The sequence below is a fragment of the Carettochelys insculpta genome, chromosome 18 (assembly GCF_033958435.1).
Source record: "Carettochelys insculpta isolate YL-2023 chromosome 18, ASM3395843v1, whole genome shotgun sequence".
In the NCBI taxonomy this organism is placed as follows: Eukaryota; Metazoa; Chordata; order Testudines; family Carettochelyidae; genus Carettochelys; species Carettochelys insculpta.
Window position 1 is genome coordinate 9785125 of NC_134154.1, and position 24766 is coordinate 9809890.

The 24766-nt window shown below is 48.5% G+C and overlaps 1 protein-coding gene and 1 gene segment (V, D, J or C); both read left to right on the forward strand.

The window, feature by feature from the left end:
* The window catches only part of LOC142022822 (immunoglobulin lambda-1 light chain-like), a 31785-nt gene extending 15055 nt beyond the window's left edge, over positions 1-16730 (forward strand). Inside the window, exons 3-7 of the mRNA XM_075013045.1 lie at positions 329-382; positions 5149-5463; positions 8765-8915; positions 12603-12655; positions 16075-16730. Of these exons, the coding sequence (XP_074869146.1) occupies positions 329-382; positions 5149-5463; positions 8765-8915; positions 12603-12655; positions 16075-16397 (896 nt within the window). The 3' untranslated portion in view covers positions 16398-16730. The remainder of the gene's footprint in view (positions 1-328; positions 383-5148; positions 5464-8764; positions 8916-12602; positions 12656-16074) is intronic.
* Positions 16731-19692: 2962 nt separating this feature from the next.
* Positions 19693-24429, forward strand: LOC142022823 (immunoglobulin lambda constant 1-like). The segment is given in 3 exon segments: positions 19693-19718; positions 20631-20683; positions 24107-24429. Coding segments are annotated over 3 exon segments (402 nt in total).
* Positions 24430-24766: the final 337 nt, after the last annotated feature.

A 24766-nucleotide genomic window follows, 5' to 3' on the forward strand; every position in this document is an offset into this window, starting at 1 on the left:
GGATAGGCCAGACCTGACTAGAAAAGCCCTAAACTTGGTCTGAGAAGTCATTCTTTGGTATTACTGCCTGATTTAAGCCAAGACTTCTACTGAAGGCACAGTGGTTTATCCCTTGAGAGAGACGCTGCTTCCATGGTCACACTCCCCATTGAACTATTCTCCAGGTGTGACCCTGTAGCACACAAGTAACTTCAGAGAACCGAAATCTGGGTCTCTTTTCCCAAAACACAACATTCTGGCCAAGCAAGTTCCCCATTTAATTAATCTGCTGATGGGACACCCAGGCCACAAAGCAGAAGCACGCAACGGCCAAGATATTTTTGCACAGCCATGAGTCACTGTGCGTATGTCTTCGGCGGCGGAACCCAGTTGACCATCCTAGGTAAGTCGCTCTAATATCCATTTATAATCGTTTCCCGGTTGTTGTGGGGTTTGAATTTTTTTCCTTTGTCTCCCCTTCTCACCTTCTCTGTTGGTTCTGGGTTGGGTGTTCTTTGACTCTGTCCTAAATGCCACGAAAATGTGTGCGTGGGTGGAGGATTTGCTCTGTTGAATGGCAAAATGCAGGTTCAGTGGTGTTATAGATTTTTCCATTTCTAAAATGTTTTTGTCCGTTCATTACTGACAAGTCCCCACAGATAAAATCTTTGGTCACCTTATGAGGTTTTGTTTTATTGCAGGATATAGTAGAGTCAGGGGGAACCTCCTAACTTTAAAGCCCAGTCAAGTTGTATTTTAATTTGTTTATCAAACAAAACTTCCTAGGTTAGTTTTCACTCTTTGATGGAAAGACACCCAGGTAAGGGTGATGGCACAGGAGGAAAATGTTCGGGTGTTTGAGACATAAGGTTTGAGTTTTCTAGAAAATTGGTCACTCCTGTGGCCAAAAAAAAAAAAAAAAAAAGATAGTCAAAAATAACCAGTATCAGAGGGGTAGCCAAGTTAGTCTGTATCTTCAAAAACAACACTAAATCCTGTGGCACCTTTGAGACTAACAGATATCTGTTCACAAAACAGCATGTCTCCCATTTCGATAAGCAGTCCCCCTAATTTGCTCTGTATCCCTTTTAATTGCACGTGAGAGTTCAAAGTATCTTTTAAATTGCTTCTGGCCTGAAACATCCAGATATATTTTCATGTGAAGAACATTCTATTTCCCTCTCAGCCGGCTTACTGCTCCCATTGTCATACTCTGAGTTGAAAATTGCTCAACAAAACCTTCTAATTATTCCAGCATAGACTCAGATAAAGTATTTGACACAAAAAAAACAAGTGGCAATTGTCATTTCTGAAACAACAAGAAGTCCTGTGGCCCTTTATAGACTAACAGATATCTTTTTCTGAGGTTATGCTGGAAAAGTTAGAATGTTTTGTTGGCAAATTTTCAGCTCAGCGTAAGACAACGAGAGTAGTAAGTCAGCTGAGGGGAAGATAGATGCTCCTCCACATGAAAATATATCTAGATGATTCAGGGCAGGAGCAATTTAAAAGATACATTGAATTCCCATGTGCAGCTGAAAGGGATACAGAGCAAATTAGGGGGACTGCTTATTGAAAAGGGAGATACTCTTTTGTAGACAACCTGTTCCATTTTAAGCATCCATCTCTCTGGGTATCGTGCCCATTACTGTTGTATCTGAGCAGCTCGGTATTAAAAAATTATTGCTGAGAGCGAAAAGAGCCTGAGAAGGAGTTCTCCTGGTCATGTAGCTACTTAGATATGACTGTGATGGGTGCTAGGAATGCCTGCAGTCACTAGACAGGCAACAGAGAAGGTCTTATATGGTGAGGCTCTGTAGCCTAGAATAGAGACATGCAAGGGAAGATACAGTTGAAGTGTTTCAGATTCCGAATGAATGATTATGATTGATAGCAAGTGATCACAGCTCACTCCTCCTTTCTCTCTGCCTGTTGAGCCAAGGGGTCTCGAGATGGAAGGACTGGCAGGCATGGGGTTTGCTAAGTAAACAGGGGAATCATCCCCATGGGCAATGACAGTGTAAAGAACTACGAGAAGTCCTGTGGCACCTTATAGACTAACAGATTTTTTGGAGCATAAGCTTTTGTGGGCAAAGACCTGCTTCGTCAGATGAAGCGTCTGCACTGCATCTCATGAAGCGGGGCTTTGCCCACGAAAGCTTATGCTCCAATACATCTGTTAGTCTATAAGGTGCCACAGGACTTCTCGTTGTTTTTGCGGATACCGACTAACACGGCTCCCCCTCTGATAAGAGTAAAGAACAGTAGCTTGAATTACCAGGAAGCAGGATAATTTTATACCCAGTTAACAGCACTGTTGGGATCACGCACCGGCTAAGGCAAAGACATGAATATGTTGTGCTTCAGGACACAGGCAATCATGACAGGCCAGCAGAGTGTCCCTGCTGAAATGAAACTGGCCAGATTACGAATTCAGTGGGCTCTGTGTTACTTAGCATCCGATCAATAGGAACTGCTGGGCCACGCCACTGGGCTGTCTTAAGTTGAAAGTGCACAGATCTTTTTACCTAATTTTCAGGGGCGCTGTACACCCCATGCTCCCTATGGGAGTGCTGGGTGCTCAGCAGCTCTGAGAACAAGCCATGCCTGCAGGTCTGAACATGTCTGGGTAGTCAGAACAGGCAGGACCAAGTCAAAGGATGGATTTCCTTTGGGAGTTTATCTATAGCTATTTACTCCTCTGGACTAGTGAGAGGGGAACCAGCAGCAGACAGGATCACTGCAGTGACATTAGCCTTTTTATGAGAAAGTTTCCTGTGAAACATCTCAGGCAGTGGTCTGCAATCCCGGGGGGTCCACAGAGTATGTCTGCGATCACCTCTAGTCGAAATCCTTTAAGCGTCTCCAAATGAAAAAAGGGTTGAAAGCCACTGAACTAGGAGTTTTCAATGTTCAGATGGTCAAACAGGTTGTCATTTAATAGCAAATGTACCCCAAATCTAGAAATGATGGGCCAAATTCTGCTCTCAGTTAGACTGGCGTAAATTTGGACTAACTAAATGCACTTCAGCTTTGAAGCCATTCAAATGATGGGTTCTCCTTTCAACAGTGTGTGTGTGTGTGCGCGCGCGCACATACACACACACACACACACACACACACACACACACACAAACACACACACAAATTGGCATCTCTCAACCAAAGCCATGAATTTATTCAACCTCAGAATCTGACTCAGTCTCATTGACTACCAAAGACCACTGAATCCAGTGGACCTCTGTGCTAACACACAGGGCTCCTGCGGGAACCCACTGCAAGATGAGGGCTTAAATTGCAGAAGGGTCAGTTTCTCTTTAGGAGGCGGGAGTCGCCCCGCAGATCTATCACAGCATTAACTGCGCCAGAGAACTGAACAATCAGTGAATAATGCTCTGCTGAAACACAGAGATTGCTGGACTGCTCTCATGGGTGTTCTGCTGCAATCTGTGCTGGGAAGATTAGCAGCTCTTGCAACTGTTAGCAAAGGTGGGGAGGAGGTTTGAAACAGGAGCTAAGACTCGCTTCTGAAAAAATAGTGGGCCATATTCTTCTGGGTTACTCTGGTGAGAGTGCATTGGCGGCAAGCGAATTACACAGCGTAAATGAGAGGAGAGTTTGGAACCCAGCTCAGTGTGGGTCTATATGTGAGCTGCCAAACGCGGTACAATCGAACGCAGGAGAGTGAACCCTTCTGGCTCACTCCACAGACGAAATATCGGCCCACTCCTGCAGTAGGAGCCATACAGGCAGAGCACCTTTGAAGCCTAGGGGAATCCAGCAGGAGCCAGAGGTATGGCTCTAATTGCAGGATGAAGGCCGTAAGTTCTTGGCATTGAACACAAAGAAATAACAAGATGTAGCAATTCCCACAGAATAGAGTTATGGGATTAACTGTTGACTTGTGTTTAAATGCTCAACTGGATCAGGGCTCTAATTCTCGTTGTAGGGGCCCAAACGTTGACTTTGGTTTTCCTAGTCCAAACAAATTAACGTCGGTGGTTTAACATTTCCCTCAGTGCCTGCCTAGACGTGATTTGAATTTGCCTACATGCAGCTCGAAGTACTAAGAAAACAGCGAGGACAGAAACTTGAAACCCACTGCGGGAGTTCTCAGTCATGTATGGAATGCTCCGCAGGGGCACACACCAAAAAAGAACAAATTTCTATCATACCAGAAATTAAAAAAAGGGGAGCTGGACCAATTTGCATAGTGAGGGTGCTGACAGCTGCCTTACTGAACTGGAAACTCTGTATAGAATGGAAACCACTTCAAGCCAGGGGGGCGCTTCAGAGCCTGTGATTATAAATGGATCAATTTCAATACCGCCCAGATTAGGCAGGATTCCAAACCAGAGCTAAAACTGGAGTCCTCAGCAACATCCACATTTGCTACAGCCAGCTGGGGAGTGGAGGGGGTGGGGGGCCAGAAGATGGCAAATGCTAGGTGTCCCCTCGAGAGAGAGGAGTGTTACAAGCAGATGGCCACAAAGCCCCCTGGAGCTTGGTGCCATTCTGTGCATGAAAGTAACAGCTGTTTTCAGTGTTCTACTGGAAGATTGAAGTAGATCAAAAGTATATGACTCTGAGAAGCAGCGAGCTACATTTCTGCGCCCTGAATTCCTGGGCAGGCATGCCCCTGCAGCATCAGTGCCATTGGGCTCCTTAGCTGGCGGGAAAGTGAACGAGAAGGACTGTGTTTAACACTAGAGACCGTTACGTTGACAAATTCTGAGGCAGGATTTCTCTGCATGGCGATCTGCACCCATAGAACGTTCCTTTCAAAGGAAAAAAGTTTAGCAGGAAAATAGCCCTTATGTTATTTCAAAATAGTAGTCATTGCTGCCTTGAGTTAGTACCGGGCCCCAGCTGAACAGAGCTTTGCTTTGACTTGTAATGGTAAGATGTTTTAGTTACACAGCAGCACTCATCCAGCTTTCAGGCAGTTTCTCCCTCAGACTTTGTTTTAAAAAATAAAACTGCACAGCGCTGAAGAACCAGATTCTGAGCTGGTGTCTTGGTGCTACATTGATTTCTGGTTGGTGAGGAGACAACCTGAAGTATCCAGTACCCTGCATTCTGTGCTGGCAGTGTCTGGATTTGATGTTCTGTTGTGTATCTGAATTCTCCTTGGCTTTGTTCCTGACTCGGAATCTCATTGTCTTGTAGGTCAGCCAAAGGCATCTCCAACTGTCTACCTCTTCCCTCCATCCTCGGAAGAGCTACAAACAAAGAAAAAAGCCACAGTGGTGTGTCTGATGGGCAGCTTTTACCCAGGCTCAGTCCAAGTCACCTGGAAAGCTGACGGCCAGCAGATCTCCAAGGGAGTGGAGACGACCAAGCCATCCAAGCAGAGTGACAACAAGTACATGGCCAGCAGTTACCTGTCCCTGGACGCGTCCGAATGGACATCCCATGGGACCTACACCTGCCAGGTGACCCATGATGGGAAGAACATTGAGAAGTTGCTGAATCGCTCAGATTGTTCATAATCCTCCAACCCTCAGATGGCTCACCTGGCCCTTGTGTCGATCAGTAGAGAATTCCTCAGGGGAGCTAGAATCAGCCTGTAGCATTACCTTCATGCTGATTGCCAACAGCTCTTTTTCCTGTTTTATGTGGCAGATCTTTGCCAACCCCTTTGATAACTTCTTTTACTCCCACCCACCCCTCAACCCCGCTCTCATCCCTCTGCATTCCCTGGCAACGTCATTTCTTCTTTCTTCTTCGATGCAGCCTTGTTGAGATATTAATAAAAAGAGAAACATTCAGCTATCACTGTGGCTGTGAAGAGTTAAAATCATTGTCTCCTTCAAATGTTTTTAAAAAGCTGTTTATCATGATCCTGCAATAAAAGATGGACATTTATCAGCCAATAGTTTATTCTTCTGGTTTCAAATACTGAACTGATTTCTATCAGTTTATCTGTCAGTAACCTCTTCCCAGCACACAGCAAAGTTCTGGAGGGTGAAATTCATCCTGTGCAATGAGCTTTTGTGAGGCCAATGAGCCATTTAAGTGAGTGGGGCTTCAATAGTACATAGGTCTCATGCAGAAGTTCTGAATAAAACCGAGAGAAAGACCACCAGGGAGGCAAGAATTCAAAGTTCCTGTCTCCTGGCAGGTCCACCAAGGGGGGACAAAGTGGAAAATTTTCCCAGGACTCGGCAATTCCAAGGTTCCAGGGATTTTGGCAGCTGTTTGGCAGCCAGAGCCCTGAGAACTTTAAATTGCCTTTAGAGTGCCAGTATTGCACTCCAGGTGGGTGTAAAGGCTGCCCCCAGCCATGACCCTGCCCCTTCCAGGAGCACAGAGCTGGGGCCCCCACAACTTTGCCATGGGGCCTGCAGAAGCTGTCAGCTCCCCTACTTCCTAGCTGGCTCCAGGTTCCCCATGCTACAGAGAAAAGAGAAGACTAAAATCAAGCATAGCTGGGTGGAGTAGCTAGTTTTGCTCCAGGCCCCGAGGTGTGTGTATTCCCCTCCACACGCTCGTGACTTTCCAATCTGTTCCGGCACCCATGAAAGCTAAATCAAGTGCAGGGGAAAGAAACCAAATAACTCTAAAATGCCAATGTTTTTAAAAAACCTGCAGAAGTGATCCTGGCAATTACAGGCCAATAAGCCGAAATCAATATCTAGCAAATTGGTTGAAACTGTAAGTAAAGCTCAGAATTAGGAGACACAGAAATGAACTCCATATGTTGGGGAAGAGTCAACTCAGCTTTTGTAAAGGGAAAAATCACACCTCACCATTGTCTTAGAATTCTTCAAGGGTGCAAACAAACTTGTGGACAGGGATGATCCAGTGGATATATTACACATGGGCTTTCAGAGAGCTTTTGATAAGGTCCTACCTCAAAGGCTCTTAAGCAAAGGGAAGTCATGGGGCAAAAGGGAAGGTCCTTGCATGGGTTAGTATCTGCTCAAAAGATAGAAAACAACGTGTAGGAGTAAATGGTGAATTTTCACAATGGAGAGAGAAAAATAGCAGAGTGCCCCAGGGATCTGGACTGGAACCTATGCTGTTCAGCATATCCATAAACAATCTGTAAAGAGGGATAAAAGGAGAGTTGGCAAAGTTTGCAGGTGATACAAGTTACTCAAGAGAATTATGACCAAAGCTGACTGCAAAGAGTTGCAAAGGGACCTCACCAAACAGCAGGTAACATTCAATGTTCGTAACTGCAAAGTAATGCGCCTCAGGAAACACAACCCGAGCGATACATGCAAAAAGTTGCAGTTTAATCCTTACAACATACACTGAGCCATGGGGTCCCCATTAGCTGTTACCACTTTAGAACGAGCTCTTGGAGTTATTGTGGATACTACTCTGACAACGTCTGCTCAGCATGCCGTGGCGGTCAAAAAAGTAAACAGAATGTTGGGAATCATTAGGAAAGAGACAGATAATAAGACAGAAAATATAATGCCACTCAGTAAAGCTGTGATGAGCCCACACCTTGAGTACTGCAGGCAGTTCTGGTTACCTCATCTCAGCAACAATTTACTAGAAGCAGGAGAGAACAATGGAAGTGATTAGGGTATGGAACATCTGCCATGTGAGGAGACATTAAAACAATGGGAACCGTGCAGTTGAGAAAAGAGACAACTCAGGGAAAGATATGATAGAGGTTTCTAAAATCATGGATGCTGTGGAGAAAGTAAATAAGGAAGGGTTATTTTCTGCGTATCATAATGTAAGAACCAGGCATCATCCAATGAAATTGATAGGCTGTGGATTTGAAACAGACCTAATGAAGTTCTTCCCACAGCACATTGTCAACCTGCGGAACTCCTTGCCAGAGGACAGTGTGAAGAATGAAAGGATAACTAGCATGGGCGGTGTCACTGCAACAGTGCAGTCACATGGGTGTGTGTGTGTGTGTGTGTGTGTGTGTGTGTGTGTGTGTGTGTGTGTGTGTGTGTGTGTGTGTGTGTGTGGAGTTGGCATGAGGCGGACGAGGCAGAAGGTGGCCCCTCAGCCAGGCCTGGCTCTCTGGCCCACTCACTTATGCACAGGGATTTGCTCCTTCCATTAACATGCTCTCTCCATCACTCAGCTCGCTGGTGGCTTTGCCCTGCTCCCTGGCCAGTGCACTAAAAGACAGAGTCAGGTGCTTGCATCCCCCCTTCAGGAGAGGAGAAGCAGGTAGGCCCTGTGCTAGAGTCAGCACAGGGAGCTGGGGGAGGTGAGGGTTGTTCACCTCTCCACAGCTGCACAGGGGACACTCGTGGCCTACAGGATCACTAGGGCCCCTCCCAGTGCGCCTGAGGGGAAGGGTCGGTTTGCCTGTTCTGAAGTAACAGGACAGATCTATAGTGGACAGTGCGGTTACCCTCCATCCAAAGACACCCTCAAAGGGACCTTTGTCCCCCTGCAGCGCCGGATGCTGAGCCTGTAGCAACGTGGGTCGTAAAAACTCCCGGGAGAAGAGAAACACATCCCTGAGCTCTCCTCTCCTGGCCAGGATCCTCCTCTCAGCTCCCCCACCCCCAGCAGGGCTCCCACTGAGCTACACGAGCTATCTCCATGGCACGGCCATGCCCACCGCTGGCAAGCTGAGCTGCAGCAGTGAACCCTTCCAGCCCTAGGCAACACCATGGACAGCCATGGGGCTCCACACAGGCACAGAGCACCGTCTGCATCGACCAGATCACAGACTCAAGGCCCTACATTTTCTGAGCTCTTTCCCACAGCCCCCTTCCCGCTAGGAACAGTGTTCCGGGTGTAACACCTTCCCGTCTGCTGAGCCTTGCTGTCACTCGGCTGTCCCCATCGCCAGGCCTGACAGCGGTGGTGCCACTCAGCTATTTCTCCGCACGCCGGGGAGCTACAAAGGGGGCACTGGTGTTACATTTTGTGAATCGGCCCCTTGTTCCAAAGGAGCCTCAGAGACCAAAGTGCTCAGACCCCGGTGCGGTCCGGGGGAGCTGGTACCCCACATCCAGCCCTCTGTGAACACCCACGGGGATGCTTTGTATCATTGGGACCAGCCCCCGTGTTACCCTGCCACCAGAGGGGGAAGTAAATGCCCTCTAGTGCAGAGAACCGCCCCAAGGGCTGCACCCCAGAGGATCCCACCTGCACCTGCAGTTAGGGGGGTGGCCTAGATTAGCGCTTCTTAACCCTTTGCTTGCTGGATTAAAAAGATGGCCAAAGCCGCGGATATCAGACACAAGCAATGCAGCCTAAGGCACCTGGGCACAGGAAGGCAGGGTCAGCGCAGCTGTTAAGCATGTGCCTAATTTGAATTGTGAAACATCTAGACGAGGTTCTCCCACGGGATGCCACAGTTGGTGGTGCGTGGCAGCTCGCGCTCATCCTGGTGAGCGGGCCCACTGACCAGAGGAGGGGCCAAAGGGGCTAACTCCCCTGGGGCCCAGAGATTCAAATGCCAGGGGCTCCCAGCCACCGCTGCTGTGAGAGCCCCAGGCCCTGTAAGTCCCAGCCAGAGCCCCTGCACAAGGCGCTCGAGGCTGCCTGAGGGAATGAGCAGCACACTCCAGTGCTGAGGGCTGCCTAGGGGAGGCCAGCCCCAGCTCGGCCCCTTCCATGGGCATGGACCCTGTCCTCCCACCTGCATTGGCTAGGGGCCCAGTGAAGCTGTTGCCCCCCTCCTGCCCCTCCACGCTGCTGAGCATTTACTCACCGGAGTTAGTGCCATGGATTTCAATAGGACTGTCAGGGTGAAATTCACCCAGGACAGAGCACCTGCATAACGTCTATTCAGCACCAAAATCCTACACAAGCCCTGTTAAGTTGGGCTTAATTGGCGCACAGGCCTATGCCGCGTCTGAAGCCGGGGTGAAGTTTCCCTGAGTAAGGGACACGTAATCCAGCTTTGGACCAGGAGAATAATGAAAGCACTTAACATGTCAAATCAGAAAGTGCCAGTTAAAGCCCATCATGCCTCTCTAATAACTCAAACCATCTTCCCTGGAAGAGGGCACATTCATGCCCAAGAATCAGACTGCTACAGCCCTGCAAATCAGCAGCTATTCATGTCATCTCCACGGGTGTCCACATGCACAGATGGGGATACCCACAGTTCACGCTGCTGGATACAGAGGCAGATACAAATTTTGTCTCTAGAACCCAGCAAATCTGCAGATATCCCTTCATATCTGTATGTGTGGATGTGAATAGCTCCATGGTTCATTCTTGGGGATATGGTGGCAGATACAAATTTTGTACCTAGAACCCTGCAGATGTGCTGCTATCCACATTATATCCGTGGGCATCTGGCTGTGGATACAGATAACCACAGATATTTTTGCATATGCAGGTGTGGATACGAATGCTGTATCTGCACAGGGCTCTGCCGACAGAACCCGAATGCTCACTCCAAGCTAAGACTGAGCACAACTCTCCTGATCCTGGCATCTGATGCGTCTGATGAAGCGGGTCTTTGCCCACGGAAGCTTATGCTCCAAAAATTTGTTAGTCTATATGGTGCCACAGGATCCTCCTGATCATTGTCAGTTCCCGGCCCCATGCCATCACTGTCTCAGTGCTGGTGGGAATGTACTTTAGAGCTTCTGTCACACCTGAGAACCAAAATCTAGGGACTTCCACAAGAGTCTGGTGCACTGAAGTCAAGAGAGCTGTCTCACTGACTTCCGTAAGAGCAGAACTAAGCAGTATAATCAGCTGCAACTGCAGCCCCATAATGAGGAAATGAAGCGGGTAGCATTCACTGCCCAGGTCGTGCTGTGCTGAGACACACCAGGCACTAAGGCGAGTCGGTATTTACACTCAGAGGGAGGGTCTAGGGCCCTGGTTTAATTCATAAGAAACCAGCTGAGCATGGACATAACTCACAGCCTCAGTGTTCACTGGCCCTGCCTTGGGTGAGAGGGCATCACACGCCCACAAGCCGCTGGGCACCAGAGCTGCTATCCTAAGGGGAGCGTGAGTGAATAGCCCAGATATGGCATGAGTCTCCTGTCAGCTCTGCCCAGGGACACAGCTCAGGGATTTATTGCTGCAAAATGCTGGGGAATACCCATCACAGGGCTGTGGCTGGTGTCACTACATGAATTTTGAAAGGCAACTGCAGGTCTCCCTGGAAGAAAGTGCTGAACCCTCCGGCACACTGGGCAGTGCCTGAATAGATCTGGGCTATAATGGTAGCACAAGCCTCTGGGAGTATTTTTCAATATACGCCAGTGCATGATGGAGATGGTGCTTACAAGCACCGAAAGGTTCTGAACATCGTGGCTAGCTCCTGGCTTCCAGAGACACTGACAGTTACTCTTGCATCCGGCCTAGTGCTGGCCAAGCCTCCAGGAGCATCCTGAGGTCTCCAGGAATTGAGGATCAATCTTTAGTTGAAGATTATGTCATGTGATGAAACGCCCAGGAATACGGCCAGCTGGAAGGGGTGACCCTGTTGCTGGGGTTCAGCCCGCACACGGTGGCGATTGGTTTCATGGCACACGGACCTCCCGCCATTCCTTGGGTTTGTCCAATGTGGAGACTTCACCAGCGCACTGCCCAGCTCAGCTGAGCATGAACACAGGATGCGATGGCGCAGCTGTCTGCAGAAGGGCTGGGCCCAGTGACTCAGAGGACCCCCCAGCCCCACAGACTGTTGCGAGATCCTGGTACAGGTGAGTTAGGACAAGGAGGGAGGGGACATCTCAGCTCTCCCGGGCAGCTTCTCCGCTATCCAGACAATGGGCGAGGATGGCACGTGGTTTGGATAACAACAGAACCACGTGTGCGTGGTCCTGGCATGGTTGATCTCGTGCCTCACTAACGCTTATGGGTGGGTCACAAGGGCTTGTTGTACATTGATTATGGCTCAGAGGATGCTGATGCTTCCGGCACCCTGCATTGCAGACACCTGCTGAGTACAGTCATCAGACTGGTAACAGACACGACTGAATCCATTCAGCACTGACCGCTAGTGAGGCTCAGTCTTACCCTGATGTAATCCCACTGAAGTGGATGCAATGGCACCAGGGATGACCATGGCCCAGTATTGGCCCCATCTGGCCAGATGGTAGCGGAAGGACCAACATGTCCCATAACACCTGAGCGTTCTCCTCCAGGCTCCAGCCACAGCAGCGCTGACACATGTACAGGGGGTGCAGGCATGGTGGAACCCATGGGGCAGCAGAGCACACAGCTCCTTTGCTTCTGTCCGGGAACATTTACCACCTCTAGCAGTGCAGTATGAACGTACCCACTTTATTGTCACACCACCCTGCCAGGCAGGGAAGTGTTGCCCCTATGTTGCAGCTGGGGAAGAGAGACCCATGGATGAGGTGTCTTGCCCAAGGACACAAAGTCAGTGGCAGAGGCAGGATTTAACCCCCATGTCTCCTAACTCCTACTCCAGTACCTTCACAACGAGACCATATTCTTCTCCCTTACATGAGCTGCCTACGGGGGCAAAGCATTGGCCATATTGTGAGTTCTCCCAGGGAACACTCCACGGCGTCACTTCCCAGTGGAACTTCACTCATCCGATTGCACAACGAGGTTCTCCACAAAGGAGGTGCCTGCATCCCCGTGGAGACCACGTGGAAATTGTCCTGCAGCTATTTTTTTCCACCACAAGGGCAGTGGTGGCGACCTCCACTTGCCGTCAACTGATACTGGTTTTTGTACAGCCATGTGTCACTGTGGTGGGTCTTCGGTGGAGGAACTCAGCTGACCGTCCTTGGTAAGTCACCACATTACTCACCATCTTTCCTTCTCCTGGCTGGGCTGTAAGTTTTCCGTGATATTTTTTCCTGCTTTCTCTGCCTCCATGCCGGGCGCGGGACTCCTCTTACTTTAGATATGGACCTTCACGCTGTGCTGGGAGTAACGCCTGGTCTCTATGGACAATCTTAGCAGCTTCAAATGTCCCACTTTTGATTTTCTTTTCTTTTCCCAATTAAGAGAATTTAGAATTTGGCCAGTAAGCCTCTTTTAGGTTCTGCCAGGGGGTGCCCACTTTCAATGGCTAGGTGTTAGCCCCTTACGGAAAAAAGTCCCCGTTTTTCCTATAAAATGTGAAATATTTCCCATGAGCATGGGTGTTAATCTGTGTGTGAAAGAAACCCAGGGGCAGCTTCTCAGCTTCTGTGGGTGCTCTTGGCTCCATTATTTGCAAAAAGAGCTCCACTTAAACTCACCCCAGGCTCCTAAGACAGGTATCCAATCGCATGCAATGTACTGTTATATACAAATCACTGATCCCTGGTGATTTAAAATCTGATTTTTCTGGTGTGGTTAGAAGGTAATATTCTGTTATGAGAGCTGGTTGGAAATATGGGTTTATTCAGGGATTAATTTTACCAAAAGTAGAAGAAAAGAAATCATTTCCATCTCAATGGGAGCAAAAGCCAAACCAGGCACTTTCTGCTGAAAAGCCAAAATGCTTCAGTTATAGCCAGTTTTGGGCTTTAGATTTCTGCTCGTGCATTTTCAGATTTTCAGCAAAGAAAAAAGGACTCTTTTGACCTAAGCAGACACCGCTCACAAATGTATTTAGCCGAAACCCAATTTTCCACTGAAAGAAGTTTTGATGGGTAATTTTTAACCGGCCCTAGTTGCAGCCTTGCTCTTTTACAGCTAAACAAAGCACTGATGCGATTTTAAAAAATAGAAAGCCAGTTCCTTATATGGTGTAAATCCATGTAGCTTCCTTGGGAGCAGGCGATGACTATACCGATTTACGCTTATGCTAGTGAGTCTAATGGGACTGGCTAACTAACTCCTCACACTGAGAATCTGAATCTGATCCATTGCACCTTGAAGGACTGTAGCTACCATAGGATTTCAATTTGGAAATGCAGCCTCCTCCTTCCCCAACATCCAGCCTTGAAATATGCAGGGTGGGATAAATGGGGTAGTTTTAGAGCACTGTAGGTGGAGGGGGCTTTAAAGCTGTTGCACTAATTGTGTCCCTCAAGCCTGGGGCACGCTACCAAGGCTCCTGGCTGATCTGAAAAGCCTGGATGGTTTTGTAGAAGTTGGCAACTGTGTCTGCCAGGCTCACAGCTGGGATCTGTAGGTACAGAGCAGCCTTGCAGAGTGGATAGACCTTGCTTAGCCAGGGCTCCACATGGCCGGGCTGACCACGTTAGCTCAGATAACACTGTTGAGTGCTTCAACCTTTATGCAGCATGAAGTAACTCAGGCACAGGCTGCAGTAGCTGACCAGCACCTTATTTCTCAAACGGTCCCGTTACTATAAACGGGTCCAACGGCCTGTGGAGTGTTCGCAGCTTAGATCAAGGAACTGGGCTCTGATTCGGCACCAGGAACAGGGCAGGTGGATAAATTCTACCAACAGTTTAAAAATTCTCTCAACTTCTGTGCGCCTTCCTATGCCGACAGTGCCTTTATTGTCTGCCTGTCACCAGGCAGCTTCACAGCACAGCCCCATGCTAGAGCCTGGGGGAATCTACACTCACCTTGAAATCAGCCCTCATTCTAGTATCCTGTAAGTTTCCCCGATATAAAACCCCAATCTAGCAAACTCCTCAGGTGTAGGCTGCACGGGGCCCTTCAGCAGGGAAAGGTCTCACCAATGAGTCTGTCCTGTAACCACTTCTGGAAGCATTTCAGCAACAAGCTTGTTTGATAACAAAGTTGTTCAGGAACAAGAACAGGCAACCCAGGTGTGGTAGCAAGTTGTTTATCGTGCAGGCGTTGGGAGAGCTGACTCTTAGCAGAAAGACCTACAGACAGAGAAAGACAAGGGTAGTTTAACAAGGCATTGTTGGCCAAGTTCTACAACTCCATTGGATGGTTCAAAAACAGAGTCTCTTTCTTTCACTATCTGTGGAATTTTACCATACTTTCTACACAACACTACTAAAGGCATGTAAGTGTCCTGTCCTGTCCTTTGAATTCAATTGCACAGTGTAATTATCTCTTTTAGCTTATTTCACTTGGAAAAATGTTGTTAAATGTAAATTCCTCCATGCCTATAGTGAAGCAGCCCCCAAGGGCTAAACAGAGAAATTAAACTCTTATCTTAGACCATAAGCAATATCCCCAAAACCTTAATCACAATCTAGACAAAGGAGGACACTTATACGCTGGTTTTATATTTGTAAGATGGAGCCCAAGGGAGAGTGAAAGGCAGTTGTTCTTTGTGACCAGTTGTCCTAGAAGTTCAGTGAGTACAGATGGGAACCTAACTGGTTAGCCACTTGAATACATAATAATTTTTCTCTTTAGTGTTAACGGCGTACAACCGAATCTCTCTCACAATCTCTCGCTTGCAGTACGTTGTAGCTTCTGGTGCCTGAGACACATTCAAGCATTTAAAGATTAAATTGGGAAAGAAACCTAACAAACGGGAAGGGAAACCACACCCAGAACTGCATGGTCAACATTTGAAAACATTCAGAATCTGATCCTGCAGCCTCTACTCTTTCTTTCCTCAGGCAAATCTTCCACTGACGTCAATGACAGCAAACTGGTTCGTAGAACCAAAGCTTATTGAATGATCAGGAAGTGAAAATAGAGTTGTGTATATGTAACATACTTTTCTGCTAAATTTCCCATTCACAGATATTCTGTCCTCAAGAAACAAGAGTGTTGTCACCAGGGAAATATCTCCCTAGTTAATTTAATTTAATGTTCTGCACTAAGCAGCACGATTTGAGAAGCAAGCTGCTACATAACGTGGAGAATGGCATGAAAATCTGACACTTCAGGTTAAGAACCTATGTGCAAAATGCCTGGGTTCCTACAGGTTTGGAAGAGGTATTTCCTTAGCTCTGATGAACAATGCACTTTGAAAAGGTGAATTTGGAAACAGTACACACTTCTACAGCATCTTCCACCAAGTGCCTCCAGGTGCTTAAGAAACATGCAAAGAAGTATAAACCTTGAGAAAAAGCCCATGTGCGGTCAGTTCACCGTGTTCTCCCCTTCCCTGGGAACAGAGGTCAGTGACTAACTCCAGGTCCACAGAGCAAGCCTGTGGAAGAGATAGGAATACATCTCAGATAATTACACTCTCCATGATGCTTGTCAGGGATTGGGTTTGTTACACTGTCGAGAACAGAAATTTCTTATATTCTGCACTGGCAGTTTTGGGATTTGGATTTTCTAACACAAAATCACGTTGTCTTGCAGGTCAGCCAAAGGCATCTCCAACTGTCTACCTCTTCCCTCCATCCTCGGAAGAGCTGCAAACAAAGAAAAAAGGCACACTGGTGTGTCTGATAGGCAGCTTTTACCCAGGCTCAGTCCAAGTCACCTGGAAAGCTGACGGCCAGCAGATCTCCAAGGGAGTGGAGACGACCAAGCCGTCCAAGCAGAGTGACAACAAGTACCTGGCCAGCAGTTACCTGTCCCTGGATGCATCCGAGTGGAAGACCCATGGGACCTACACCTGCCAGGTGATCCACGATGGGAAGAACTTTGAGAAGTCCCTGAGGAGCTCAGAATGTTCTTAGCCCTCTGATCCCAAGGGGCTCAGCCGGGTCCCGTGTCTGTCATTTGGGGGTTTCCCAGAGGAGCCAGGATCTCGTAGTGTTACTGTAATTCAGATTTTCCTAATCCATACAACACGTGTACTTACTCCCACGTCCCCCCTGCTATCACCCCTCAGCATTCTCTGGAAATGTCCTTCCTGCTTTAGTTTCTGAGGCAATTTCATAACTGTATTAATAAAGCCAGAAACATTTGACTATCGCTGTGTCTGTGGGGCATATAATATCTTCTCTCCCTTTTACACCTTGTGTATTAATTGCAACATTCACCTTTTTCTCCCATAAAATAAAGTGACCTTTTTCTCAGCCAACATGGGTTTCTCTGTAGTGAAGGCCTCTGGCTTTGGGGTCTCGAGCCAAGCTGACCAGAAGTGACGCTAAGCGACACATCACAGAATGAAGCTCTGCAGAAGGGGGAGCTGTCACAGAGGGATCAGGCCCCACACTAGGCCTGCTCCCTGCTAACACAGGTCACTCTGGCTCTCAGCCAGCCGTGTAGGGGTGGCAGTTGCCGCTGCCAAGATCTCTGCAGGGCGCACCTGGAGATCGGGGGGGGATCGCTGGTGACAGCTGGCCTGCTGAGCTCACAGGAATTCCAGGCCCCAGGACAGCACAGTCCATGGGTCCTCTCTCCCGCCCCCCCAGACAGACCCACAGGCCACGCCTGGCCCATGGAGATGCCCCAGGGCCACTTCTCAATCTGAGGATGCCCTGGTTAGCCACAACCCCATCCCCCACTTCCGAGAAGGTGTCCCACTGCCACCACAACCTCCCTGGCCCAGCTCAGCCCCTCCCACACTCTCTCCCCCTACCACCTTTGCCCATCAACCACCCTGTGCCTGTCCCCCCGGGCTCTGCTTGCCCAGCTGTCCCTGACTACCTGTGCCCCACCTCTCCTCTCTTTCCCCTTCCCAGCTCAGTTCCTCCATTGTCCTCAGCCCTCCCACCCCACAGTCCTGAGCCTGGCTCTACCCCAGATCTCAGCTCCCTTCTTCTCTTCCCAGTCTGGCTCCCCCAGTCTGTTCCCAGCCCAGCCCTCCCCGCCCCACTCACTCACAATGTTACGACCTCCAGCCTCCCTCCCGCCCTCATTGTGGTAGATCCCCACTCAGGCTCTCACCCAGCCTTTGGGAGGGGGGGGCAATTCCTGCTGCCCAATTCACTGCACAGCGTACACCTTATTGGGGGTCACTGGGTGATAGGAGCAGCAGGAGAGCTTAATGCAAACCCCAGTGGGCAAGGCTGGGTCAGGGCTCACAGGGCACATGCACCCTGCAGAGAACAGTCTGCACCGTGAGTCGGGATTGAGTCAATCCCTGGCCTCACATGAGGCAGCGTCCGGCTCCCTCCAGATCCCGGAGCATTTGTTGCTCTTCAGGGGGCCTCACTGGAACCAATGGGGCCGAGCTGCTCAGCACAAAGGGGACTGAGTGTCCCAATTTGGCCCACAGAGCGAGAGCAGTGCACTGCTGCCGGCTCTTACCTGGAATAGGCTGTAACCAGAGATCCTGGTGCCCACTGGTCCATAGAGTCCCAGACGCCTCTTTCGAAGAGCGGCTTTTCATCTCCTACCAGCACCCAGCTGGGGGACAGCTCCCTCCCCTTCCAACCCGGCCCCTCTGTAGGTTCAGATGTATATGGAAACCTGCCTGAATTAACGAGGGCTGCTGGCCACTGGGGGACAGTGGGGACCTGGCGACACACAGAGCTTTTCTCATGGACCCCCTCAGCAGGGCTGGGCCAGCCAGAGTCCCTCACACACTGATTCTGCTGCAGCCAACTAGGCAAAGGGAGACATGTCTAAAACCTGCCACCTATTCGTTAGATCGCCACTCCCAGTAGGAATGAAAGGGATGCAGGGAGGGATGGCTGGATGGTCATTCACTTCCACATCCTACTGAAGGAAATACAGGGAAAGCAGAGCAGAGGGAAGCTGAACTCTGGATGACTTTTAAGCAATGGGGATTGTTCTAACCTGCACATAAAGCGTTTCTGAACTCCCCCACCTCCCATCCTGCCACACACCAGCAGGACAGGAGGGAGGGGATAAGAAACTCAGATTGCGATTCATGGAGCACAAGCCTGTGCAGAACGCAGAGGGGCCTTGGCTCATGGGAGTTTCAGGAGCTCAGACACTGTGCGTCTGAGGGAGACAACATGTGCTCTGAGCAGTTGGCCAGAGAGGCCCTGTGCTGTGTGAGGTTGTTTGAAACCCGGCAGAGACAGAAAGGCTCTGGGAAGTGAGTCACTTCCTTGGCTCACTTTTTCTTAATTATCTGGGACATTATCAGCTGAGTACTTCAGCAAATCTCACTAGGTGCCCATCTCTACATTTAGGTGCTTAAATACCTTGAACACTCCAGCCCTCAGGCCTTAAGTCACTTCTGCTAATGGCTCAGGCCTGCCCTCCACTCCCCATAATGAATAGTAACAGGGAGGAAGCCGTGCTAGTTTATACGCTATCAAAACAAAAAGCAGTCGAGCAAACGAAGTGGGTGCCGTTCACTGCCCCGGCCATGCTGTGCTGAGACACACCAGGCACTAAGGGGAGATGGGATTTACACTCAGAGGGAGGGTCCAAGGCCCCGGTTTCATTCATAAGAAACCAGCTGTGCACGCACACAGCTCACAACCTAGGTGTTCGCTGGCCCTGCCTTGGCTGAGAGGGGCATCACACGCCCACATGCTGCTGGGCACCAGAGCTGCTCTCGTAAGCAGCTAGAACAGCCCATCTATGGAGTCAGTCTCATGTCAGCTCACACCACAGGGATTTACTGCAAACTGCTGGGGAATACATATCAAAAGGCCGTGGCTGGTGGCATTCTGTTAATTCATAAAGGCAAGGAGGGGACTCCCTGGAGGCAAGCGCTGACCTCAGCAGTATTGGGGATATCGGGGTCAATACAGAGTAGGTCTGTTCAGCCAGCACTGCCTTGTATTGTTACCAGCAGAGTCTGGAGAATTCCCGCCATAGGCCAGCTGCCTGAGGGACATAGCTCTTCCAAGCATCAAAGGTTCTGACGCCTGGACTGGCTCCTGACTTCTGGTGTTGCCAGCACCCCATCCACTGCTGGAGTTCAGACAGCACACAGTGGTGACAGGACTCGTGGCATTGGGATCTTGAGCTATTCCTCAGGTGTATCCAAGGTGGAGACTTCTCCAGCCCCTGCACCGTTCAGCTGCAAGCAAACTCAGGACATGCTGAAGCAGCTCCGTGCAGAAGGGCTGGGCCCAGTCACTCAGAGCAACCCCCCGCCTCATGGACGATGTGAAGGTCCTGCTCAGGTGAGTCAGGACATAGTGGGAGGAGACGACTTAGCTTCTCAGGACACATGCAGAGACCCTGCGCTGTTCAGAGAGCAAACAAGGGCAGCACGTGGTTTGAATTACCTCTGGTCCCTACACGTGCAGTCCTGGCAGCTCTGAGCTCTTTCTTCACTGACGCTTATGGTGCATCACAAGGGCTCACTGCAGATTAAGTGTGTGCAGTAAGATGTTCCCGATGTTCCCAGATGTGGGGTTACAGACGCTTGCTCCCTAAGGATGATTATCATCTCCATAACATACACTGCTGAACCCATTCGATACTGACAGCTAACGTATCTCATTCTTTCCGTGATTAATTCCAGGGCAGTCAGTACAAAGACATCAGTGATAGCTTTGGAAACAAGGCAGGAGTAAAACAGAGCACGGGAGCACAGCACGGAGCTCCTTTGAGCTCTCTCAGTTATACCTCATCACTGTAGTGCTTGAACAGCTGTGGGACACTGTAGAATTTATCCTTATACACCCTGTGAGGCAGGGAAGTGTTGCCCCCATTTTACAGGTGGGGAACTGAGACACAGAGATGATGTGACTTGCCCAAGGACACAACATCAGTAGCAGAGCCAGGAATTGGACCCCATTTTCAAGAGTCCCACACTAGTGCCTTCCCAACAAGAAAATCTTCGGCTCCCTTATGTGAGCTTTGTGCACAAGCCAGGATATGGCCAATTGTGAGTTCTCCCAGGGAACAACCTGTTGCTTCACCTTCCGGTGGATCTTCACTCATTTGATTGCACCACGAGTTTCTCCATGAAGACGACGCCTGAACTCCCATACGGAGCCAGTGGAAATTTTCCTGCACCTACCTCAGCCACCTGCTGTGCTCTGGAGCTGACATCTTCCTGCCACTAACTGGGACTGGTTTTTGTACAGCCCTGTACCACTGTGGGGGGTCTTCGGTGGAGGAACTCAGCTGACCGTCCTCGGTAAGTCACCACATTACTCACCATTTTTCCTTCTCCTGGCTGGGCTGTAAGTTTTCCACAGTTTTTTTCTTGCTTTCTCTGTCTTCATGCCGGGCTTGGGACTTCTCCCACTTTAGATATGGACCTTCACTCTGTGCTGGGAGTAATGCTTAGTCTCTGTGGACAATCTGAGGGGGCCCACACATCCCATATTAGTTTTTTTTTTCCTTTTTTTCTTTTCCCAATGCAGACAATTTAGAATTTGGCCAGGAAACCTTTTCAATTTCTGCCATGGGACACCCACTTTCAATGCCCAGCTGTTTGCACCTTAGGGAAAAAAAATCCCCTTTTTACTTTTAAAATGTGAAATATTTCCCATGACCTCAGGTGTTAGTCTGTGTAGGAAAGAAACCCAGGGCCAGCTTCATAGATGCTCTTAGCTCAATTATTTTCAACAAAAGTTCCAGTTAAACTCACCCAGACTCCTAAAATAGGTATCCAGTCTCATGAAATCTAATATTGTAGAAAAATCATTGATCCCAGGTGATGTAAAACCTGATTTCTCTGGGCAGCTGGAAGGAAATGTTCTGTAATGAGAGTTGGTTGGAAAATATGGCTTCATTTTGGGATTAATTTTCCCAAAAGCAGAAGAAATCATTTCTATCTAAATGGGAACAAAAGCCAAACCAGGCATTTCCAGCTAAAAAGCCAAAATGCTTCAGTTATAGCCAGTTTTGGGCTTTAGATTTCCACTTTGTGCATTTTGAGATTTTCAACAGACAAAAAAAAAATTATTTTTAATGATGCAGCGTCACTGCTCACAAACATATTCATTTAGCCGAAACACAATTTACCACTGAAAGAAGTTTTAATGGGTAATTTTCAACCAGCCCTAGTTGCAGCCTTGCTCTTTTGCAGCTAAAAAGAACACTGATGCAATTTTAAAAATAAAAGCCCAGTTCCTCACACGGTGTAAATCTGTGTAGCTTCCTTGGCAACAAGGGATTACTACACTGGTTTACACTTACAATAGTGAATCTCATGGGACTGGATGAGGATCTGTCCCATTGCACCTTGGAATACTTCAATTTTAGTTTGGAAATGCACCCTCACCCCCAACCTATAAAATGTGCAGGGTGGGATAAATGGAGTAGAGTTAGAACAGCCTGTAGGTGAAGGGAGTCTTAAAGCTGTTGTCCTAAATGCGTCCCTCAAGCCTGGCACATGCTACCAAGGTTCCTGGCCAATCCGCAAAGCTTAAATGGTTTTGTAGAAGCTGGCAGCTGTATCTGCCAGCCTCAGAGCTCAGTGATCAGGATGCCGGCTGGGATCTGCAGGTATAGAGCAGCCTTGCAGACCCGGCTTAGCCAGGGCACGGTATGGCAGGGCTGAATGCTTTAACTCCAATAACTCTGTCGGCTGCTTTGACCTACACACATCATGAAGTAACTCAGGCACAGGCTGCGGTAGCCATACAAGCACTGACCAGCACCTTGTTTCTCAAACAGTCCCATTACTATGAATGGGTCCAACGGCCTGTGGAGTATTGTGCAGCTAAGCTCAAGGAAGGGGCTCCTGATTCAAAACAAGGAACTGGGCAGGTGGATAAATTCTACCAACAGTTTAAAAATTCTCTCAACTTCTGCGCCCCTTCCTATGCTGACAGTGCCTTTATTGTCTGCCTGTCACCAGGCAGCTTCACAGCACAGCCCCAAGCTAGAGCCTGGGGGAATCTACACTCAAACTTCATTGTGGTATTCTGCAAGTTCCTCTTATCTAGAACCCAAATCTAGCAAACTCCTCTGGTGCAGGCTACGCGGGGACCTTCAGCAGGGAAGGGTCTGACCAATAAGTCTGTCCTGTAACCACTTCTGGGAGCATTTCAGCAACAAACTTGTTTGATAACAAAGCTGCTCAGTAACAGGCTGCCCAGGTGTGGTAGGAAGTTGTTTGTGATGCAGGCTTTAGGAGATCTGACTCTTAGCAGAAAGACCAATAGACAGAGAAAGACAATGGTAGTTTAACAACGCATTTGTTGACCCTCCTCTAGAATTCCATAGGATGGCTCAAAAACAAACTTTCTTTCTCTCGCTGTCTATCAAAGCTGTGCAGCATTTTACTGTGTTTCCTATACAACACTACTTAAGGCATGTTACTCTCCTGTCCTGTCCTTTGAGTCCAATGGCATTTTTGTAATGACCTGTTATAGCAGTTTTATATTTGGAAACATGTGGGTAACCCTAGATTCCACCATGCCTACAGTGAAGCAGCACCCAAGGGTTCAATAGGAAAAACTAAACTCTCATCTTAGACTTACAAAATACCCCCCAAACCGTAACCATAATACAGTCCAAGGAGGACGCTTATATGCTGATTTTATATTTGCAAGATGGAGCCCAAGGCAGAGTGAATGGCAGTTGTTCTTTGTGACCAGTTATCCTAGAAGTTCAATTCATACTGATCAGAACGTAACAATTAGCCACTTTATTATAAAATCAGCTCTCTCTCTGGCATTTATGGTGTACCACATAACACCTCCATCCCAGATTCCTCACTTGCAGTCCATTGTGGATGTGGGTGCTGAGACTCACACAATCGAGCATTTATAGATTAAATCAGAGAAAAAAAGTAACAAACGGGAAGTGCAACCATGTCAAGAGCTGTGTGGCCAAGATTTGAGAACATACAGAATCTGATCCTGCAGTCTCCACCCTCTCTTTCCTCAGGCAAACCTTCCACTGACGTCAATGAGAGAAACCTGGTACAAAGAGCCCAAGCTTATTGAATGAAAGGAAAGTGAAAATAGAGTCGTGTGTATGAAAAAACACTTTTCTGCTAAATTCCCCATTCACAGGTATTCTGTCCTCAAGAAACAAGAAGGTGTTGTCACCAGGGAAGTATTTTCCCCATTAACTAAATGAGACAGACATTCCTTTGCACTAAACAGCATGATCTGAGAAGCAAGTTGCTACACAATGTGAAGAAAGGGCATGAAAATCTGGCACTTAGTGGAGAACCTATGTGCAAAACGCTTGGGCTCCTACGTGTTTAGAAGCTGTATTACCTTAGCTGTCATGGGCAATGCACTTTGAAAAGGTGAACTTGGAAACGATACAGATAATACTTCATACTTCTACAGCATCTTCCACCAAGCGTCTCCGGGTGCTTTAGAAATGTGCAAAGAAGTATAAACCTTGAGAAAAAGCCCATGTGCGGTCAGTCCACTTTGTTCTCCTCTTCCCTGAGAACAGAGGTCAGTGGCTAACCCCAGGTTCAGAAAGGAAAGCTGTGGAAGAGATAGGAATACATCTCAGATAATTACACTCTCCATGACGCTTGTAAGGGATTGGGTTTGTTACACTGTCGAGAACAGAAATTTCTTATATTCTGCACTGGCGGTTTTGGGATTTGGATTTTCTAACACAAAATCACGTTGTCTTGCAGGTCAGCCAAAGGCATCTCCAACTGTCTACCTCTTCCCTCCATCCTCGGAAGAGCTGCAAACAAAGAAAAAAGCCACAGTGGTGTGTCTGATGGGCAGCTTTTACCCAGGCTCAGTTCAAGTCACCTGGAAAGCTGACGGCCAGCAGATCTCCAAGGGAGTGGAGACGACCAAGCCGTCCGAGCAGAGTGACAACAAGTACCTGGCCAGCAGTTACCTGTCCCTGGATGCATCCGAGTGGACGTCCCATGGGACCTACACCTGCCAGGTGACCCATGATGGGAAGAATTTTGAGAAGTCGCTGAGGAGCTCAGAATGTTCTTAGCCCTCTGATCCCAGGGGGCTCCGCAAGTTCATGTCAGTCATTCGGGGTTTCCCAGAGGAGCCAGGATCTCTTAGTGTTGCTGTAATTCAGATTTCCTGTAAACTGCTTCCTGTTTTACATGAGGGGTGTTCCCAAGTCTTACACCACCTGCATTCATTCCCATGTCCCCCTGCTCTCACCCCCCAGCCTCCCTTGGAAATGTCCTTCCTGCTGTAGTTCCTGACCCGGTCTCATTATTGTATTAATAAAGCCAGAAACATTTAACTATCGCTGTGTCTGTGACACGTTTAACTTCTTCTGTCCCTTTTACACCTCGTGTATTAATTGCAATATTCAC